Here is a 23370-nt window from a genome sequence, read left to right as displayed (position 1 = left end):
GAGAGGGTGTCCCGCTGTTACCTAGGCTGCTCAAATTCCTGGCCTCAGCAGTTCTCGTGCCTTGGCCTCTCAAAGTACTGGGATCATAGGCGTGAGCCATCACACATGGCACTGGACCCAGATTTTTTCTTTTTTTGATTTTGAGACAGGGTCTCACTCTTCACCAGGCTGGAATGCAGTGGTGTGGTCATGGCTTACTGAAGCCTCAGCCTCTCTGGCTCAAGTTATCCTCCTATCTCAGTCTCACAAGTAGCTAGGACTACAGGCATGCACCACCATGCCTGGCTAATTTTTTAATTTTTTGTAGAGACAAGGGTCTATGTTACCCAGGCTGGTCTTGAACTCCTGAACCCAAGACTCAAGTGATCCTCCTGCCTCTGCCTCCCGAAGTGCTGGGATTACAGATGTAAGCCACTGTGCCTAGCCCTGGACCCAGATTTTTATGCACAATCTTCTTATGTTTAAATGTTAGCCCCAGTGCATTGCAGGCAGTCTTGACCAACAGGGAACCAGTTTGTGACTACTGTCTTTTAAAGAGGCTCTTTTCAGTTGTATTATAATTATGATGACCTGATACTCTAAGTAATTTCAAACAGGTAAACCATTTGAAATTATGAAACAGATAAACTGTTTGAAAAAATGAAAAGCCTTTCCCATGTCTGTCATCTAATTTTCTAATACCTCTTTAGTTACTGGCTTCTCTGTAAAAGTATGAGATTTGTTTAGGGAAATGTGAGATATGTATTTTAACTGTTTTAGTTAAATTAGCCATAGCATTTTATCTATATTCCTATGAAATTCCAATTAACATGTTTCTATTTAGGGACATTAGTGAATAGGAATACCCATCTTTTGTGCATGCTATGGTACCTTCCATGTTCTTTAACGTTCCTGATGATAGCTGCCACTCCTGTAAGTAGTAGTAGTTTTTAATAGCCAACTTGTGTTTTATTTCTTTTCTTAAATAATTTTTTTCTACTTTTTGTTGTGCTTTTTAAAATGCAGAAAAATGAAGAGTAGTGAAATGATCACTCACATATCCACTACCTGTATTCAGCTGTTAACATTTTGCCATATTTTATGGTTGAGTAAGTGGTTTAACCATTTAAAAAGTAAGTTACAGTAAAGCATGCATCTCCTAAAAATAAAAAATCTGTCTAGTAATCACAATGCCATCTTATAAATTTGTATGTTAATGTGAATATGTATATATACACATACATTTATATTTATATGCTTTTGTGCTCTGTAACAGCACTAAGGTGTACCCCAGGAGATGCCTTGAATAAGACAATAATTTTACAAACCCTGTGTCTTCTGTTGATTGTTTGCTACCACAAAATTAAGGCTACACTGGATCTAGGTCAGAGCAGATATGATCTTGATTGCTATAATTCCTGGACAATACCCATTTTAAAAAGTTTGCTCTCACAAGACTTTCAGATATAAGCCTAGTTAAGATTGGACTCTCCTAAACTCCTCACCTGAAACTACAAGCAGTGCCTTTAGTAGGCTGGGATAACTGATGCTAATGGGCTTAAGTCCCTCTTGGATCTCCAGGTAAATGACAGAGCATGTACCTAGCTAGGCAAAGGCCCAGAGAGATGGTAATCGTTACTATAGAATTCTAGTAGAAGGTCTGGATGTTTGGTGTCATTTTTTAATATGTACCTATTACCCATTTTAGTAAGTTACTTAAACTGCAAAGAAAACCTAACACGGAATAAACAGCTTAATCTTAAAATTTTCAAAATTTTAGTGGAATGTCTCATCTGTTTAACAAGTTTTTGCATACAATTGCCAATAATACTACTCTATTTTGCCTGTCTGCTTGAGTACAGAATATAAAGGTGGATTTTATGTCAGTGTTAACTAGAACATTATTGGGATTTTCCCAGATTCACCCTAGAGCAGTTATAAAAAATGTATACATTTAATTATGTTTTCACTTTTCTGTGAAAGATTTCCAATATTATGATTGCCTTCCTTTTTATTCCCCTTTTAAAATACATTATTTTCCTGTATTGCAGATTTTTATTCTTAGGTATATTGACCAAAGTTTAACGAGAAGAACTGTGACCAGCTAGGAGGATTGCTGCAAGGAATGGAATTAGCTCATAGCTTATTGCTGAATGAAGAAGCATACAATCAACTAGGTGAAGTTCAGAAGGCAGAGTTTATTTTTGAGTGGTTGAGATACTTGGAGAAGCTCTTGTTGGCAACCAGCAGGGTGGGTAAAATGACAACCTGTTTTTTAAGTGCCCATGTTTACTTCCTTTGGTTTGCTTTTCTAGTTTTTTCCAGAATAATGTAATTTAACTTTAAAATGTTAGACTTTGTTAAAACTTAATGAAACATAGTACATTTTTTGTTCCTTCATCAGAGTTTTTACTATTAGAAGTGTTCGCTATTCAGAAAAGCAGGAAGAAATTAGCTAATGTTTTTGGTATTACTTTAAAAATATATGAAACACCAACTACAACTACTTTGTATTATACTTCATTTTTGTTATCTTCTGCATCTGTGTTCCTCCATGTCCAGAAAGCCCTGGTAAAGTATGGTGGCTAAACAATGTAGTGGGAGTTTCACTTTAAAAAGGTAGGAAGACTTGAGGTGTATGAATTCAAGAGCCTATGGATAAACAGATTCTCCCTTAAAAGCTTATGACATGAGTATAAAAAAGGAAAACTGATCACTCATACCCTTCACGTACATTCAGCAATTAGTAACATTTTGCCATGTTTGGTTGATTAATTTACTAAGCCATTGAGGTGGCACTTTACTTCTAGCCTACATCTCCTAAAAATAAGAACATTTTTTTCACATAATCACAGTACTATATGCAGTTCCAAAGTGGTACAAAAACACTACTCATGGAGACATTTAGAATTTAACAAAAGACATTTTATTTATGAATTTAAAATAATAGCATTCCAAAACACATTCTTGTTCTGAGACAACAAGGAGCTATGTGACTCTAGTTATCAAAATATTTGACAAGTTTGCTGATCTTTAAGAGAGAAAAAAAAAGCAACTTCTAGATTTGGGGGAAAAAAATTAGCAAAAGTCAAAATTCTATATACTGACAAATATTTTATTGTGGAATTTTAGGCTTCAGTGAGCACCTGAATACCATTAGCTTCATAATGATATTTTGTACTCTTTATTTGGATAGCAGACAAGGAAAATGGAATAACATTATTAACATTTATATACATAAGCTTGCAAAAAGAAAATTGCATTACACTTAGGAATAGATCTGAATAAAACAGGTAGCCATTACAAGGTCAGCTCTGGTTACAGATTATAGGTTACTGCTTTATGCAGCTTATATGGGGGAGGTGTAGGATTAGTAACTCAGATGCTGTAGTTGAAAATACAAATTTGGACATGCTGATGCATACTTGTAGACCCAGTTACTTGGTAGGCTGAAGCAGGAGGATTGCTTGTGCCCAGGAATTCGAGGCTGTAGTGCAGCACTATAATTGCCCCTATGAATAGCCATTGCACTCTACCCCAAGCAACATAGTGTGACCTTGTGTATTAGTCCGTTCTCACACTGCTGTAAAGAACTACCTGAGACTGGGTAATTTATGAAGAAGAGAGGTTTAATTAATGCACAATTACACAAGCTTAACAGGCGTGACTGGGAGACCTCAGGAAACTTACAGTCATGGGAGAAGGTGAAGGGAAAGTGAGGACCTTCACATTGTGGCAGGAAGGGTTGGGGGGAAGTGTCACACACTTTTAAACCATCAGATCTTGTGAGAACTCACTCACTGTCACAAGAACAGCATGGGTGAAATCCACCCCCATGATCCAATCACCTTGTAGCAGGCCCCTCCCCTGACACATGGGAATTACCATTCAGCATGAGGTTTGGGTGGGGACACAGAGCCAAACCATATCACATTGTCTCTATGAAAAATAATAATACAAATTTGCTCTACCTTTCAAACAAAAGAAGATTTAGAATACATAGAGCCCTTATATTTGTTAACAGAGATTACAGTATAATGTGGTTTGGAATTTTTGGAGGGTTTTTTTGGAGTTATTAGCAGAGCAACAAACTACCTGTTTAGTGTGGCATAATGACCACACTACCAACTTATTTGTAACTTCCAGTCAAAATAAGTTTGTATTTTTCTAGAGCCTTTTTAGTTCTTAAATATTTGAAAGAAAAATTATGTTAGAGGGTTACATATAATTATATTGACTTTGAAGTATCTTTGTGTTATCTTTCTTTCTAGAATGATGTAAGGGAGAAACAGAAGACTCTTGTTGAACAGCTCCTGTCTTTGTTGAACAACTCCCCAGGGCCTCCTACCCGCAAACTCCTTGCTAAGAATCTAGCCATACTTTATAGTATTGGAGACACATTCTCCGTTTACGAGGCAATCGATAAATGTAATGATCTTATTCGTAGCAAAGATGATTCTCCAAGTTACCTTCCCACTAAGCTGTAAGTGAAACATTAAAACAGAACAGGCAACAAATATTGCTCCCTGTTGTATTTTTATGAAGTACCCATAGTACTTGACAATTACTTTGAAACTGAATACAAACTCAGTTTTACTCATTTTAAGAAACTAACACTTTTCATGTTAGTTACTGAGAAACAATTCTACAAATACTTTAGACATATTTGAAGTCTAGATTTGAGATTCAAAACATCTTCCTAAAAAAAATTTTAGCAGTTGAATATTTAAGAAAGATATTTTAAATTCTTCACATTTTTGGATGCTTTTGCAATTTATTCATTCTTGGTTATGAAAATTGATAATAAATATCATGTAGAAAAGTATTTGCTAAGATCCTGAAAAGAACAGCCTAGTTTCTCTGTAGGATTTAGTTCATTTTATCACCTATTATCTTTAAAAAGGCAATGAGCCATGTAGTATTTCTTTTTTTCTTTTTTTTTTGAGACAGAACCTCTCTGTCACCGAGGCTGGGGTGCAGTGGCGTGATCTCGGCTCACTGCAACCTCCGCCTCCTGGGTTCGAGCAATTCCCATGTCTTAGCCTCTCAAGTAGCTGGGACTACAGGCATGCACCACCACTTTGAGCTAATTTTTGTATTTTTGGTAGATACGGCATTTTACCATGTTGACCAGGCTGGTCTCAAACTCCCAACCTCAAGTGATCCACCCGCCTTGGCCTCCCAAAGTATTGGGATTACAGGCATGAGCCATTGCGCCCAGCCACCATGTCATAATTCTATAGAAGTTTTTGTTGCTCTAATTTTTACTTATAACAGAATGTATTTCCCCCATAAAGTTTTCAGATTTCAAACTTGATGAGAACATTATTTCTTGTTTTTATTTTTGTCTTTAAGCTTAACTATTATCTAATATGTAGCTGAGTTCTGTTGAAATATTTTGTAGAATTTTGTAACAAAGTTGAGGGTGTGTAATCTTTGGGCTGAGTAGTAGAGTAATCACAGATTGATACATCCTTATTATTGAAAGTATAATCATATTCACCTAAGTGTCATGCCTTAAGATTTAACCACAGAATAGATTCTTAGAAATTTTATCCTTTCAAAGTAAAATTTAAAATAGTCACTTTTTCAACAAGTGATGCCAGTGTAACTGTATGTAGAACATGTATGTCCACATGCAAAAGAATGAATTTGGACCCTTCTATTATACCATGTATAAAAAAATTAACCCAAAATTGATCATAGATGTAAGTGTAACAGCTAAAACTATAAAACTCGTAAGAAAAAACATAGGGGTAAATCTTTGTGACCTTGTTTTTGGCAGCGTTTCTTAGGTATAGCATCAAAAAGCACAACTGCCAAAAAATAGATAAGACTTCATCACAGTTAATACATTTGTGTTTCAAAGGATAATACAGAGAAAGTAAAAAGACAACCAAGAGAATGGGGAAATTTTTCAATAGTTATCCTTAGATATTCTAAGATTTTTTATTCCTATTGTTTCAGCTGTGACTAATTTCTAATGTAAATGTTGTTTCAGTGCTGCTGTGGTATGTTTGGGTTCCTTGTACAAGAAGTTGGGTAGAATACTGGGTAACACCTTTACTGATACGGTGGGGAATATTCTTAAGGCTGTGAAGAGTGCAGAGGTAAGTAATTACAAGTTCAGCCAAAGAATGAAAATATAGTATTTTATTGGTTTATGCTTTCCGGAACTTTACATATGACAAGCATATGTAGATATGAATATAAATATACCTATAAATTAAATATTTCTAGGTGATGCACAATATGTACTCTGTATATTGAATCCCTGTCAGAAAAATAGTAATGCAGTAGAATTTCATGTATTCATATAAATCCAAGTGGGTGAAAACTAATGTATTCCACTTATAGGCCCATCCCTGCTCTCTCCTCTTACTTCATCTTTTCTATTTGATAGTACTTACTGATGCCAGTGCAACTGCTTGTCACTAGGGACTACATAGTTGATAAACACTGTATACCTTATGGATAGATGAGTTACTATACTAGCATCAGAAGGTAGTAAGGAATATAATCTGAGGGGAAAGAGTGTAGAGGATGTGTGACCAGATCCAGATGACCTTTTAATTGCCAAGGGAGTATATTTTCAACTGAATCCTCATTGAAATATTTGTGTGACTTACTACTCTGGAACACCCCTTGTTTTTGAGACTGTCTCTTCATTTGACTTTAAGAAACTAAGATACTGTAATCTCTTGCCAACTGTGGTTTTACTGGTTTTGAAATGAAAGCATTTATATTTTTGTTTAGCAAAAGGTTTAAATCTGTGGTCCCTAATATGTAAGGACAACTTAGCACCTTTAAATATAAAAACATGGACATGGTAGTTTGCACCTGTAATCTCAGCTACTTGAGAGGCTGAGACGGGAGGATCGCTTAAAGCCAGGAGTTTGAGACCACCCTGGGCAACACTGGAAGACTCTGTCTCTACAAAATCATAAATTAGTTGCAGTATGGTGGTGAGCACCATACTGTAGTTCTAGCCCCTCAGAAGACTGAGGCAGGAGGATCACTTGAGCCCAGGAGTTCAAGGCTGTAGTGAGCTATGGTCATGCCACTGGACTCCATCCTAGGTGACAGAGCAAGACCCTCTTTTTTTTTTTTTTGAGACGGAGTCTGGCTGTGTTGCCCAGGCTGGAGTGCAGTGGCACAATCTCAGCTCACTACAACCTCCACTTCCTGGGCTCCAGCAATTCTCCTGCCTCAGCCTCCCGAGTAGCCATTACAGGCGCGTGCCACCACGCCCAGCTAATTTTTTGTATTATTAGTAGAGACAGGGTTTCACCATGTTCACCAGGCTATTCTTGAACTCCTGACCTCAAGTGATCCAGCTGCCTCAGCCTCCCAAAGTGCTAGGATTACAGGCATGAGCCACCATGCCCGGCCCAACACCATGTCTCTTAAAAAATATTTACTAGAAAAGAAAATCTAAAAACATCACACTGGTTACTCTTGTTACTTTATTTACAAAAATCTAGAACACAGCTCTGAAGTAATTTATAGAAATGTTGGACAGTCACACACACGTTTTTTAAAAATGCAGCAAGGCAAAACAAGGGAAAATTCCAATAAAAAAATGGGTAAATTTTAAGAAGAATGTAGCTGATTCAAGAACTTTAAGAAGTGAAGACTCTAACATAAAACTGGTGAGAAAATTTGCTCATCAGATCACTTCTCAGCAATAGTTTCCCAAAAGATTGGAGAAAATGATTAAGGAGAACAGATTTTTATAACATCTATAAATCTAGTTTTATTTAAAAGCAGATATCTGTAAGAAATTTTATTTATTGAGATACAGCTATTTTAAACTTTCTTCCTCCTAATTCCACTGGTTAAGCTATAACACTTTTTAGGCCCCTTGGTTAATAGAGGATTACTCTATAGTTATGAAAATGTTTTAAGTTACTGTTAAGTATTTTGTTGCTCCCCTATTTTTAAAATTTTTTAAACTAACGTCCTTGAGCCGTATTCCATACTTTTGATCTTTGATTTAGTTGATCAGATATCACAACATTTCAGAGATATCCACACCCACCAGTGATACACAACATTTGGAACTGGAATAAAAGAAAAGTTCAGAAGATTCTCATTGGCACCATTTTATTATGTTCACCTATGACTTTGAAGTGCCTTTAAACAAAGATGAATTAACAATATTACTATGAAGTGATTCTTGATGCTGATCTTTGTCTTCCTCCAACTCCAACTTATCTACCTTCAGTGGCCTTAACTTCCTGGGATATAGATATGATTTGAGGTATTTAGTAAAACATTAATAAAATAAGTGACTACTTTTTTTTTTTTTTTAAGACAGGGTCTGGCTCTGTCACCCAGGCTGGAGTTCAGTGGTGCAGTCTGCACTGACTGCACTCTCTGCCTCCCACTGTACCCTCTACCTCCCACTGCACCCTCTGCTTCCGAGGCTCAAGCCATCCTCCCACCTCAGCCTCTCGAGTAGCTGAGACTACAGGTGTGCACTACCATGCTCCCACCTCAGCCTCCTGAGTAGCTGGGACTAGAGATGTGCACCAACACGCCTGGCTAAAATTTGTATTTTTTTAGAGTTATGGTTTTACCATGTTGCCCAGGCTGGTCGCGAAGTCCTGAGCTCAAGCAATTGGCCCACCTTGGCCTCCCAAAGTGCTGAGATTACAGGTGTGAGCCACCGGGCCCAACCAAGCAGCTACTATTTCTTGACTGTTTACTGTGTGCCAGGCACTCTGTGAATGTTTACCCATGAGGTTCATCTTATCCTCATTTTATAGATGAGGAAATAAGTAAGAACAACTTAAAGTCACAAAGTTACTGAGGGTCACAGAGAAGTTCAAACCCAGGTTTTTTCAACTCTAAATCCAAGACTTTTAAATTGTGAGTTATGCTATTCCAACCAGTAAATAATAACAAAGTATTATAGCTACCAAATCTATTGAACATTTGTTGTATGGCTAGGCTTGTTATAAGCACTTTGCGTGTATGACTCATTCATTCCTTACAACAGCCTATGAGGGATACTATTACCTCTATTTTTAGATGAAGAAACAGATTTGCCCAAGGTCCTATCTAGTAAATGGCAGACCCTGCATTTTTAATACGTTAGCTTAGACTATAACAACTATTTATTGAATGCTTAATGGCATGCAAGCTTTGGGCTAGGCACTTTTCATGTAATTTTGTTTAATCTTCACATCAACCCTGTGAAATTTGTATCATGTTGAAATCCGGTGTATACAAGTAACTTTTCAAATAATATTTCATAAAATAGTAACTTGTTTCTTGATGTCAGAATGGGTTGGTCAGTATGTATAGAAGTCCGGGTATTTATTCAGTACCAGAGACAGATATCAGTGTTTAATCCTGTTCTTTGCAGTGGAATTATTTTTCCTATTTAATTTTTTTTTCTTTTTGGTAGTCTCAAGGCCGATATGAGATTATGCTAAGTCTGCAAAATATATTGAATGGACTAGGAGCTGCTGCTGCACCTTGTCACAGGGATGTTTATAAAGCTGCTAGATCCTGCTTAACAGATAGATCCATGGCTGTTCGTTGTGCTGCTGCGAAGGTAAAATGATCTAATAAGCAGACTTTAAAAATTAGTATGAAGAAAATTAAATCAGATTATCTTTGTGAAAGCATTAGTGAAAGCTACATTATTTTGGTAGTCAGCTAGGACTATCTCATTTTAACCTGCGAGGAAACCGAGACCCAGAGTTATATGAATTTCCCAAGGTTTAAATTAGTTAGCAACACATGGTCAGAGGGTAGGAAGTTCAGGTTTCCAGAATCTTAAGTATTCATTCTACTCTACTAAAAATTTCTCCCTAATTGTGTAAATTAAAATTTACATGTGAGGTTTATGTTGTCTCCAAGTGATTTTTTGTTTTGTTTTTAATTTATACCTTCTTAACATAGTTGGTAAGATAATACAGTGAAGTTTTTTTAATGTTGGAATTATTCTCCCAGATGTTCATAGCCAACAGATTGATTCTCAAGGCATTTTTCATAACCTGTGGAGTTAGAAATGGGTCCTCCTCCCACCTCTTGTAGGTTCATTCTCTTCTATAATATAATCTTTATGACTTTTAATAAGTATTCATTTATTATTCTTGTAATCATAATAGATACTCTGAATTTGTGTATTATTTTTTAAAACCCTGATAGTTTCTGTAACTTATATAGCTCTGAACCTGACATTTGTATTTTATTTTTCATTAATTTCTCTTTGTCCAATTGAATAGTGTCTCCTTGAACTTCAGAATGAAGCCATCTTTATGTGGAGTACGGACCTGGACAGTGTGGCCACACTGTGTTTTAAGTCCTTTGAAGGTTCCAATTATGATGTGCGGATTTCTGTTTCAAAGTTACTAGGCACAATATTAGCTAAAGCTATAACTTCTAAACATCCAGGAACAGGTAAAATACATGTAATTGTTTTTAAGGTATCTTCTGTAATTTTTTCCCCAGTTGATATAAACAAATATGTATAATGTTATTGCTACCCATTATAAATCAATTTCGGGCCGGGCATGGTGGCTTATGCCTGTAATCCCAGCACTTTGGGAGGCCAAGGTGGGTGGATCACCTAAGGTCACGAGTTTGAGACCAGTCTGGCCAACATGGTGAGACCCATCTCTACTAAAAGTGCAAAAATTAGCCAGGTGTGGTGGCACATGCCTGTAATCCCACCTACTTGGGAGGCTAAGGCAGGAGAATCACTTGGACCCAGGAGGCAGAGGTTGCTGTGAGCCAAGATTGCGCCACTGCACTCCAAAAAAAAAAAAAAAAAGTTCCTTTTTTTTGAGACAGAGTCTCGCTCTGTCGCCCAGGCTGGAGTGCAGTGGCGCAATCTCTGCTCACTGCAAACTCTGCCTTCCAGGTTCACACCATTCTCCTGCCTCAGCCTCCTGAGTAGCTGGGACTACCAGCAGCCGCCACTGCACCTGGCTAATTTTTTGTATTTTTAGTAGAGACTGAGTTTCACAGTTTTAGCCAGGATGGTCTCGATCTCCTGACCTCGTGATCCGCCCGCCTGGGCCTCCCAAAGTGCTGATATTACAGGCGTGAGCCACCACGCCCGGCCATTTTTAATTTTTTTTTTTTTAAGTAATTGTGAAGTGTTATCCAATAAACGATATGATCTAAATACTGATTTTTTTTTTTTTTTAAAGCAGCATGCATCTGACTACATATATTTGGCTTGTCATTTTTTAGGTTGGTACAATGGAGCATATAATGTAGATAATTCTAGATATTTGAAGTTTATTGTATTTGGACAGTTTTGCTTTGTCTTAGTGATTTCGTTGTTGTTTTTGGAGACAGGGTCTCACTCTGCCATCCAGGGTGGAGTGCAGTGGTGCAATCACAGCATACTACTTTCTCCGTCCCAACCCCAGAATTAGCCATTTCTCTAAGGAGTTCTACTTTTGAATCTTTTGAATAGTCAAATAGAATAGATGTTGAGTGTGAAAGAGAAGTCCAGGGTGACTTTATGTATTTTGGGCTGAAAACCCGGGAGTATACATACAGTTGTCATCAGCTTACATGAGCAAGTGTGCAAGTAGAGCAGGCATGTGTATGTGTCAGGGAGGAGGATCAAGCACTGTGTTTAAAACAATTTGGACCATTAAATAGACATCGAAATACAGATATCAAATAGACAGCTGGATGTGAGAGTCTGGTGTCCAGGAGAGGAGACTGGACATCAACTTCATAAATTTTAGGAATAAATTTATTTATTTATTTTAGGAATAAATTAATAGTGATTATTCAGGAATCTCTAATATAGAGATGGAATTTAAGCTATGAGATTAGATAAGATCACAAGACAGTGAGTATACATAGGGAAGAGCAGACCAGGTACTAGGTCATGAGCTTTCTCTAGGAGAACACAAGGAACCATCGAAGAAGACAGAACAGAAATTTCCAGTGAGAAGGAAGGAAAGAAAGCCAAGAAAGCATGTCTTGTGGTTTTATCCAATCTCATGCCATCTTAAAGTATTGCCATATACATTGCATCATAATTATAAATGATAATTTTACAGTGGAAAAATCTGGCAGACTTACACTGTGCAAATGTTCAAAGCTAGTATCACCTATGTAGGGACAGACTGACATCACACCTGGCAGTGCTTCTTGATGTTATGCATTGAAAAGGATATCGCCTTACTTATGTAGTTCTCTGTCAAAAATTTGGAGGAAATACCAGACAAACTCATATCAAGGGCCATTCTATAAAACAACTGGCCATAAGTGTATTCTTCAGAAGTAAGAAAGTAATGAAGAAAATATGATGAGTCCAGGTAGATGCAGTCATGCATAGCTTAATAATAGGGACATATTCTGAGAAATGCATCATTAGGTGATTTTGTCATTGTGGCAACATCGTAGAGTGAACTTACACAAATCTAGATGATATAGCCTACTGCACACTAGGTTATATGGTATAGAGTATTGCTCTTAGGCTATACATCTCTACAGCATGTTACTATGCTGAATACTGAGAAAACTGTAGTACAATGGTATTTGTGTATCTAAACATGTCTAAATATAGAAAAGGTACAGTATAAATATGATATAAAAGATAAGAAGTGGTACACACCTATAGGGCACTGACTATGAATGGAACTTACGGGACTGGAAGTTGTTCTGGGTGAGTCAGTGAGTGGCGAGTGAATGTGAAAGCCTAGGATATTACTGTATACTACTGTAGATGTTACAAACACTGTATACTTAGGCTATGCTAAATTTTAAAAATGTATGTTTTTCTTTAATAATGAATTAGCCTTTGTTTACTGTAAGCTTTTTACTTTATCAACTTTTTGATTTTTAAAATTTTTGATTCCTTTGAATATTTTTATAATAACATTTAGGGGCCAGGTGCAGTGGCTCATGCTTGTAATCCCAGCACTTTGGGAGGCTGAGGCAGGTGGATTGCTTGAGGTCAGGAGTTTAAGACCAGCCTGGCCAAGATGGGAAATCCTGTCTGTCTACTAAAAATGCAAAAACGGGGCGTGATGGCATATGCCGGGAGTTACAGCTGCTTGGGAGGCTGAGGCATGAGAATCACTTGAACCCTTTAACTTGGGAGGCAGAGGTTTCAGTGAGCTGAGATTGTGCCACTACACTCAAAATAATAATAACACTTAGCTTAAAACACAGATACATTGTACAACTATACAAAAACATTTTCTTTATATCCTTGTATCCTTGTTCTATAAGCTTTTTTCTATTAAAAAAACCTTTTTTTTTTTTTTTTTAACTTTTAAACACATACATAAGCCCGGGCCTACAGAGTCAGAACCATCAATCTCACCGTCTTCCACCTTAATATCTTGTCCCACGGGATGGTCTTCAAGGGCAGTGGCACGCTTGGAGCTGTTGTCTCCTGTAATAGCGATGCCTTCTTCTGGAATACTTCCTAAAGGGCCTACCTGAAGCTGTTTTGCAGTTAACTTTTTATAAATAAGAGTATACTTTAAAATAACAGTAAAAAGTATAATAAATACATAAACCAGTAACAGTTGTTTATTATCAAGTATTACATACTTTACATAATTGCATGGTCTTTACTTTTACATGACTGGCAGTGTAGTAGGGTTGTTTACATGAACATCACCACAGACATGTGAGTAATGTGTTGGAATGTCATGAGGCAATAGGAATTTTTCAGCTCCATCATAATCTTACAGGACCACTGTCATATATGTGATCTCTGTCATTGAACAGAATGTCCTTATGTGGTACGTGACTGTATATGAAAGTTTATTATACTCTTCTTACAGCTTTTTTCTAATTTTTAAAAATATATATTTATGTATGTCCAGATTCCGTTCACTCCACTTTAACCACCTTGATCGAAGTCACTATCATATCTTGCTTACACTAATAAATCACTCCTAATGGTTTTCCCTGCTTCTACCTTTACCCCACTCTATAATCTTCTCTCAACACAACAGCAGCATGACAGATTACATCACTTGTCTGCTCAAGGTCCTCCACTGGCACCTCATTTCAGTCACAGCCTTATTATAATGACCTACAAGGTCCCATATCTTCTGCCCTCTCCCCATCCTTACACTCTGACCTGTCTCCTACATACCCCCTCCACTGCTCCATCCACATAGCTCTGTGTGAACTCACCTGGCATCCTATAAAGGCCTTTTTGTCGTAGCCATTTCCTCTGCCTAGAACACCTTTTCTGCAGATACCCTCATGACTAATTTCTTCCCTACATTCAAACTGTGTAAAAATGTCACCGTTTCAATGACTCTTACCCCAATACCCTATTTAAAGTCACAAACTACACTTCACTCCCCCCCCGTATTCCTGACCTCATTTTGCTCTGTTTTCTGCATGGTTTTTAATCACTGTTTAATATACATAGTCATTTATTACGTTTATTGCTGTCTCAGAATTTATGATCCACAGAGCATGGATTTTGCACTGTTCAATAATGTTTGTTCCCCAAATGCCAAGTTAGATTTTCATTTGTCTCAGATGGTTTTCTTTAGGCTAGGGAGGAGGTTTTTGTGTTCATAACTGTAACAAAAGTTTATTTCTGTGCTCTTGTAGAGGGTCAGAGCTTGTGACCATTAATTTTTGAGGGAGAAATGGTTTCTTCTTTTTTTTAGGGAGATAATATTATCTAGATAGTCACAGGGAGAAACCCAGCTGTGTCAAACTGAAGTCAATCTTACACATTCCTGCCTTAATTAATCTGTTAGTTATTGTAGCCTAAGAGCCAAATGAGTAGTTTTAATGAATTTAGCTTTGATTTCTTCAGAGACTGAAGGAATAGTAAAAGTTTTATTGCCAATAGAGAATTTTTAAAAATAGGACATTTACATTATATACATTTCTTTGAGAGTTGTACAGCATTTGGAAAAATAAAATTATGATTTTGGCATTTTCCATGTTTCAAAAGAATTTTCAAAGTATTGTACAGCATTTTCATTTGTGGAGGACTAGGGCAGTCTTATTTATGTTTTTTCCCCTGTTTTAGAAGACAGCCTTTTAACTTCTTTGAGGAAAGGAAGCAATAGATCATGATCTTAGTCATAGTCTTTAAGATGCTTTTGACATGCACTTCAGGGTCCATTCTGATTTGACCTCTGAACCCTTGTGTGACTTTGTGTATTACTGTGTAGACTGTTCTGCAAATTTTGCATTTTTGTTTGAGTTTTTAGTTTATTTTTGTTTTTATTAACATGCTGGCTTTTTGCAAATCAAGAACATGCATTAAAATTTAGTCTATAAAATATGAATCACAGTTTTGTTCTTTGTCATAGCAGCCTCACGTCAAAGCATTCGCAGAGTATCTCTGGAGGAAGTTCTGGAATTACTAGGAACAGGGTTTCTACGTGGGAGTTCAGGATTCCTTCGAGCCAGTGGAGATATGCTGAAAGGAACCAGTTCAGTCAGTAGGGATGTTCGAGTTGGAGTTACTCAGGTTAGAATCACAAATCAGTATCTAAATCTAACTCTTACTGGCCTATAATGAAAGTTTTAGTATCTGACTCCACAGAAGTGGTACTATGCAAGGTCCACACTTATGCTCTCATATCTATTAATAGATATAAATGGTAAGGCCAAAACATTTTTTTAAAGTAGGTTGCAAGTAAGAGAACCTTATTACCTATAATGTATTTTGCGTTCCTAATAATGGAACATTTTAGTTTTCTTTGAAACAACTTTTTTTGTTTCTAGCTGTTGTGCTTTCATGTATCTTGTGGTTTAACATGTTTTCCATTGTATTTGTGTGTGCTCATACAGTTCAGATTTAAGCTGTTAGGTACATATTGTTTAGCATGGGTGAAATAACCATTTTATATGGCTTTAACCCTCAGGGAGTACAGCATGTAGTTTACTTCAGTGCTTAAATTTTTGGTCCTAAACAAATTTTAAGAGGTAAACTCTTAGAAGAGTTATCTTACCATAAAACAAAGAGATATCTGCCTTCTTTCCTTGGATTATCTTTTTTTGCTAAACCTGTTACCATTCAAAGCAAACTTGTATTTTTGAAAAATTCACATATATTGTCATTGTTTTATACTGTATGTAGTCTCCATGAAAATATGAGCTTCCCACTATAATTGTAATTAAACTGTGTGTTTCTAAGGAACAGATTACCTAAAACTACTTTATATCTGTGGAGTAAGGGAAACTGTTAATGTTCATGAAAATAAAGAATTCAGTTCCCTTAGAGTTATAATGTTGGAGCATAGTTAATTCTTATAATATGTTTGTATGTTTAAATAGAGATTTCTTGTTCAGAATGTTAAATCTCTTGGAGCCGTTGTTCACAGAAGCCACAGACACATTTTACATATTAGCTGGGTATGCTGACTATTCTGAAACTGTAGTCTGACCAAAATAAAACAGGGAGGTAACATAAATGAAGTCTTGATTGGAAGACTATGCACTTCAGACCGGGCGCGGTGGCTCACGCCTGTAATCCCAGCACTTTGGGAGGCCAAGGTGGGCAGATCATGAAGTCAGGAGATCAAGACTATCCTGGGTAACATGGTGAAACTCTGTCTCTACTAAAAATACAAAAAAATTAGCCAGGCGTGGTGGCGGGCCCCTGTAGTCCCAGCTACTCGAGAGGTTGAGGCAGGAGAATGGCGTGAACCCAGAAGTAGAGCTTGCAGTGAGCTGAGATTGCGCCACTGCATACTCCAGCCTGGGCAACAGAGCGAGACTGTGTCTCAAAAAAAAAAAAAAAAAGCCCTTCAGTTCTGGCTTAAAACAAACAAAAACAAAATGGTGCTATGTTTATATATTTCAAGTGGCTATAAATTAGGAAAGAATACAATTTATAAGGAATAAGAAAAATATTAGTAAATGCTGCATATTTTGTGAGGGAAAATACAGAATTGAAACAATTTAATATTGAAAATAAAACTCTTTTCTTTTTTAGGCTTATGTGGTATTTGTTTCAACATTAGGAGGAGCTTGGCTAGAGAAAAATTTTGCTGCCTTTCTTTCTCATATCCTAAGCCTTGTGTCACAGTCATACCCTAAAGCCACCCAAACTCAGATTGATGCCATTTGCTGTCGCCGTTGTGTTTCATTTATTCTTCGAACTACTATAGGTGGTCTTCTTGGAGAAAAGGCTCAACTTGCTGTTGTAAAGGATATTTGCCAGGCCATCTGGAAGCTAAAGAAAGTTATGGGTATGGATCTCTACTAAGACAGTTTGTTTAACAGTGCTAATGGAATTGTCCCTTTGGGAAGGCTAGACTGATATATGATACTGTATTAATACAGAAACCTTGAAGGCTGATAGAAGTTCCTCAGAATTCCCGTTGTACTTCCTGTAGAAGTTAAGATCAATTATTTTTGAAACAATCTATCTCAGTTGCTGTACCATCTTAAGTCTAATCTCCTTATCTCGAATACTGGTAATGTTGGATATTAAATATCAGTAATGTTGAAATCATTTTTAGTTTCCCATGAGTTCTCTCTTTCAGTGCCATTTGCTAAAGGAGTAGTAAGGGATCTCTGATTGGAATGCTTGAACTAAATTGGTTATAGTAATTCATTTCTTTCTTTGTTGATGCAAGTCACCATTTAAGCATTTTAGTTATTGCCTCAAGTATTTCTTATAGATCAAGTGTATGTATTAATTTTCGCCGTTACACTTTTTAACTCTTCACACCCTTTTCAATATATTTTAATACAGTGGTGATGCATAGATAATTCTTGCATTTCTGTCAGATGCCGTAATGAGTGATGGTAATTTGGAAACCCGGGTTGGTTCCACAGATGTAGCAGCTAGCCAGCATATGCTGGTTTGTGCTTTACAAGAACTTGGAAATCTCATACACAATCTTGGCACCACAGCGGCACCTTTGCTACAGGATTCAAGTACAGGTATATCTGTTGTTTGTAACTCATTGGAATACCTTTTTTTCCCTTGAACACTAGATAACTTTGTTCCAAGGAAGGAAATCTTCATATAGTTTACTTATAGATTCCATTATAGATTTATTAGAAATGTTTTATGAAAAATTTATAATCATTATTAAAAAGATGTATATTGTTTAGTTTTTTTCTTTTGTAATTAAAGATTGTTCTGTAAGTCTCCGCCCCACCCCCCATTCTAGAGACTTATAAGATAACCTGGAAAAACTTTACAGAGAAGTAAACCTGAACTGTCTCTGCATCTGCAGTGAAAACACTAGTACAGTACAAGTAATTCAGTTCCTCAGAGGTCTTTAAAGCAGTATTTTCTTTGTTTTTTTAAGTATTTAATCACTTTATAATAGCTTTATTCAGATACAATTCATGGCTAGGCACAGCGGCTCATGCCTATAATCCCAGCACTTTGGGAGGCCGAGGCGGGCACATCACTTGAGGTCAGGAGTTCAAGACCAGCCTGGCCAACGTGGCAAAACCCCGTCTCTACTAAAAATACAAAAATTAGCCAGGCATGGTGGCTCTTGCCTGTAATCCCAGCTACTCGGGGGGCTGAGGCACGAGAATCGCTTGAGCGCCAGAGGTGGAGGTTGCAGTGAGTCGAGATAACGCCACTGCACTCCAGCCTGGGCAACAAACAAAAGAGATGTAAATCACTTGCCATGAAGTTTACGCTTATGAGGTATACAATTCGGGGGTTTTGAGTATATTTGCTCTACTGTACAGTGACTACCACTGTCTAATTCCAGAGTCTTTTCATTACCTCCAGGAAGTTGTCATTTCCATTTCCCTTTCCCCCAGCCGCTGACCTCCATGAATTTACTTTCTGTCTCTGTGAATCCACCTATTCTGGATATTTCATGTTTAAAAAAAAAATTCATTCAATATATAGTCATAACTGACTTGCTTCTTTTTAAAATCACTTTTAAAAATCATTTTTGAGGCCTGATATGGTGGCTCACGCCTGTAATCCCAGCACTTTAGAAGACCAAGATGGGAGAATTGCTTGAGCTGAGTTCAAGACCAGCCTGGGCAACATAATGAGAACTCCTCTCTACTAAAAATTTTTTAAAACTTAGCCAGGCACGGTGGTGTGCACCTGTAGTAGTCCCAGCTCTTTGGGAGACTGAGCCAGGAGCATCACTTAAGCCTAGGAGATTAAGGCTACAGTGAGCTATTATCATGCCACTGCATTCTATCCTGGGTGGCAGAGTGAGACCCTGTTTCAAAAAAATGCATCATCATGGCTTTTATCGTTTGTGGTACACATTTCTTTCTGAGAAACTTTACATTATATTTGTGTGTATAAGCTATTTAGATCTGGGACACTTACTTAAATAGAATTTGACATGAAGCATATGTTTCATGAAAGTTTATGTTGAATCATAGCAAATAATACCTTTTCTTTTATTGGTGGTGGCGGTCACTTCACTGTCTTTGTCGTTAGTTGATTAGTAGCCCACTGAGGACCTAGGGAAGCCTTGATTTTAACATTGTGTTCTTGTAAGAGCAACATGGTGGATAGAAAGTGTATTAATTATGTAGGCCAGGCACGGTGGCTCGTGCCTGTAATCCAGCACTTTGGGAAGATGAGGTGGGTGGGTCACTTGAGGTCGGGAGTTCAAGACCAACCTGGCCAACATGGTGAAACCTTGTCTTTACTAAAAATACAAAAATTAGCCAGGTGTAATGGCACACACTTGTGATCACAGCTGCGCAGGAGGTTGAGGCAAGAGAATCACTTAAACCCGGAAGGCGAAGGTTGCAGTGAACCAAGATTGCACCACTGCATTCCATCCTGGGTGACAGAGCAAGACTCCATCTCAAAAATAAAAAAAGTATACTAATTATGTAGATAAATGTACTAGAAGGATTAAAAAATAAAAAGGATGGGGCAGGGTATGACTTTTTTTTTCTTTTGTTTTTTCAAGGCAGGGTCTCAGTCTGTCACGCAGGTTGGCGTGTAGTGGCGCAATCTCGGCTCACCACAAGCCCCGCCTCCCCGGCTCAAGTGATCCTCCCACCTCAGCCTCCCTAGTTGCTGGGACAACAGGCATGCGTCACCATGCCTGGCTAATTTTTTGTATTTTTGGTAGAGACAAGGTTTTGTCATGTTGCCCAGGCTGGTCTCAAACTCCTGAGCTCAGGTGATCCACCTGCCTTGGCCTCTCAAAGTGCTGGGATTACAGGCGTGAGCAACCACAGCTGGCCAGGGTGTGACATTTCTTTTCAAGGTGTTATTTATTGATAATTTTTAATTTTTAGTACCAAATTAATAAGCAATCTGAAGCTAAAGTAAGAGATTGGCTGATTTAGGAAGTAAAGTTTTCTTTTGTATACGGACTTAATTTAGGACAGCTTTCATGAGATATATTACTAGAAGTAATTCTTAGGTTAGAAAATTATTTTGCATAGGAATGGTGAGAAGGGAGAAAAATGAAATTAAAAGAAAAAAATTATAATTATGTATTTTTCTATTATAATTTGGCTTTTGATAAAAATATATTTTATATCCATGTAGCTATGTATTCTTTTGACTATTTTATGATCAGTTGAGTTTTATCTATATGTACCTAAGTTATCATTTGTTTATTCTGTCCTTCCAGGCCTCCTTGACAGTATCTTGTCAGTTACTCTTCATCCTAGCATTTCCGTTCGACTAGCAGCAGCTTGGTGTTTACACTGCATTGCCGTGGCATTACCCTCCTACCTAACACCACTCTTGGATCGTTGCCTTGAACGGCTTACTGGACATAAGTCTTCACCTGAAGCAGTGACTGGCTTCAGTTTTGCTGTGGCAGCTTTGTTGGGAGCAGTAAAACATTGTCCTTTAGGAATTCCTCATGGAAAAGGCAAGGTAATGATTTCATTCTCTATATATTATAACGTGGTGCTTTTTGTTAGAAGTGTTTTCACATAGTAACAGAATTTGTTACTGAATGCTTTATTTTTCTGTACATCTAGCCCTGCCATGTAAGTACATTTAAACTTTTATTGCAGAGGATAAATAGATCTGCAAAAGAAATCTTAAATAACTAAACTTAATATTTAATAATTTAGTTAGTAGTATTATTGGTGGTATTACTTTAAAAATAGTTTACATATCTTAAGATCAAGTAGATAAATAATTATGTTAATGTTCTTAGGAACCAAGATTTTCAATATAAGTAAAAAGAACTGTAACTGTAGAATTGAGATTAAGTAAAAGCCCCATACGTTAGATTCAAATTGAAATTATCAGTATGAGCTCATTTTAATTTTTCGAAAATACTTACATCCTCCTTTTGTGCAGTGAACAGGCCTAAAAGCAGTGATGACCCAGTGTCGGGGATACCCCAGTGCCCAGGTTATAGCTCTAAATACTGTTTCCAACCAAAAAGGAGTCAGGACTCCATGGAGCAATGGCTGCTTTCAGGTGTGGGGCAGGAAATGCACAACGTAAACTTGGGATATCTTGTCATGCCAGAAAGTAAGGAAGTCATCAAGGAATACTGTGTTCATTTTAAAAGGAGGTAACTTAAGGGACTCCCACTGATCAAAGACGGCATGATTTATACATCAAAATTAATAATGACTACAGGGAATTAAAACATACTAGATAATATATAAAATTTCATGAGTTCATAATGATATTCAGCTTCTCCAAATTGTATTGCTACCAAAAAGTTTCATTTTCTAAGTAAATTTAGAATCCAGCACTCTCAGACAAATAAATGATACAAACCTAGTGAATAAATAACCCAGTTTTAATGTACAAAGAATTTTGAAGAGAACTAAAGAAAAATTTTAATGAAACCTAGATAATATAACTAGGCAAGCATGGTGTTTGAATTTTGCTTCTTATTTAACAGCTAGGAATTGTAAGTTGTCAGAGAACATTATTTGACAGTGAAAGCCCTTATAACCCATACCTCTCACAAATTCGTAAATATATTTGAAAAAATATATCACCATTATTCCTTTCTTTCTCATTGCCACTCTTGTGTCATTATGGAGTTTGATAGGATATCCACCACATGGTAGGCTCTGCAAAAGACCATTCCATAACTTGAGCAATTCAAAAAATATTTTGAGTATTGCCAGTGCCGTTGAAATAAGGTAGGTAACAACTTTGGAAGATGAGATTATTTATTTGAATTTATTATTTTAGTTATATTCTTAACACATCACATCTTGCTAAGCAAAGACTTGTCATTGAATGTATTTAATTAAACCTATTCTCATATCTCATTAATTCAGACAAGGTTCCCATTCCCATATTATATTTGGAATTTCTTTCCAGGAGAAGATCCACTTGTTCTGATTTGACTAGAATGATTTGTTTTGTCCTCACTCTTTTTGAGTGCTATCCATTGACTGTATAAGCTGCAGGGAGTCCTAAATTAGTAGTAAGTTGGTTGGTTGTTTTAAAATACACTAGTCTTCCTCTTTAAAAAATTTGTATGCCAACTCATAATACTTCCTGCTTTTTCAGAGGTGATTGGTAATAGATGTTTTCTCATATTAGATGCTCTCTGGCCTTTGTAATATGTAATCATACGTTATCCGTAAATGTGAAATGTCTGGTTTTTCCTCTCTGTTGTTTATAACACTGCCTATTTCATGGACCCCTTTTTTTTGAAACAGGGTCTTGCTCTGTCACCTAGGCCAGAGTGCAGTGGTGAGATCATAGATCACTGCAGCCTCAAATGCCAGGACTCAAGTGATCTTCCCATCTCAGCCTCCCAAGTAGCTGAAACTGCAGGCGCATGCTTCCATTGCCTGGCTAATTATTTTTCTTGTGAAGATAGGGTCTCACTCTGTTGCCCAGGCTTGTCCTTTTTTTTTTTTTTTTTTTTTTTCTCCAAAAAGACATGGTCTTTCTTTATTGCCCAGACTGCAGTGCAGTGGTGTGATCCTAGCTTACTCCTAGGCTGATCTTGAACTTCTGGCCTCAATTGGTCCTCCCAGCTTAGCCCTCTGAGTCTTTGGGATTACAGGCATGAGCCACTGTGCCCAGCCTCATAGACTTTTTTACTACAACATTTTAATAAATTTCACTCTTCAGTGTGAGACTATTTTGACTACCTCTAACCACTATAGTATACTACCTCTTGGAAGACTATTATCAGCTACTGAGTTATAAAAGTAGTATGTAGGCCGGGCGTGGTGGCTCAAGCCTGTAATCCCAGCACTTTGGGAGGCCGAGACGGGCAGAGCACAAGGTCAAGAGATCGAGACCATCCTGGCTAATGGTGAAACCCAGTCTCTACTGAAAAATACAAAAAACTAGCCAGGCATGGTGTCAAGCGCCTGTAGTCCCAGTTACTCGGGAGGCTGAGGCAGGAGAATGGCGTGAACCCAGGAGGCGGAGCTTGCAGTGAGCCGAGATCATGCTACTGCACTCCAGCCTGGGCAACAGAGTGAGACTCCATCTCAAAAAAAAAGAAAAAAAAAGTAGTATGTAGCCTTTTTTTTTTTTTTTTTTTT

At 37.3% G+C, this 23370-nt stretch overlaps 1 protein-coding gene across 3 annotated transcripts in view; it reads left to right on the top strand.

Annotated features, from left to right (window-relative positions):
* HEATR5A (HEAT repeat containing 5A) overlaps positions 1 to 23370 on the top strand; it is a 123876-nt gene that overhangs the window by 15077 nt on the left and 85429 nt on the right. For 2 of the 3 annotated variants that reach the window (XM_025392547.1, XM_025392549.1), the window contains exons 2-10: positions 2031 to 2230; positions 4251 to 4462; positions 5981 to 6089; positions 9395 to 9544; positions 10221 to 10395; positions 15270 to 15430; positions 16901 to 17156; positions 17701 to 17856; positions 20508 to 20758. In XM_025392547.1, coding sequence (XP_025248332.1) covers positions 2105 to 2230; positions 4251 to 4462; positions 5981 to 6089; positions 9395 to 9544; positions 10221 to 10395; positions 15270 to 15430; positions 16901 to 17156; positions 17701 to 17856; positions 20508 to 20758 — 1596 coding nt within the window. In that variant the 5' untranslated portion in view covers positions 2031 to 2104. The remainder of the gene's footprint in view (positions 1 to 2030; positions 2231 to 4250; positions 4463 to 5980; positions 6090 to 9394; positions 9545 to 10220; positions 10396 to 15269; positions 15431 to 16900; positions 17157 to 17700; positions 17857 to 20507; positions 20759 to 23370) is intronic. The other variant, XM_025392550.1, reaches the window with a different exon arrangement.

Source organism: Theropithecus gelada, chromosome 7b, assembly GCF_003255815.1.
Source record: "Theropithecus gelada isolate Dixy chromosome 7b, Tgel_1.0, whole genome shotgun sequence".
Lineage (NCBI taxonomy): Eukaryota > Metazoa > Chordata > Mammalia > Primates > Cercopithecidae > Theropithecus > Theropithecus gelada.
Note: the sequence above shows the minus strand (reverse complement) of the source record. Positions and strands in the feature narration are given on the sequence as shown.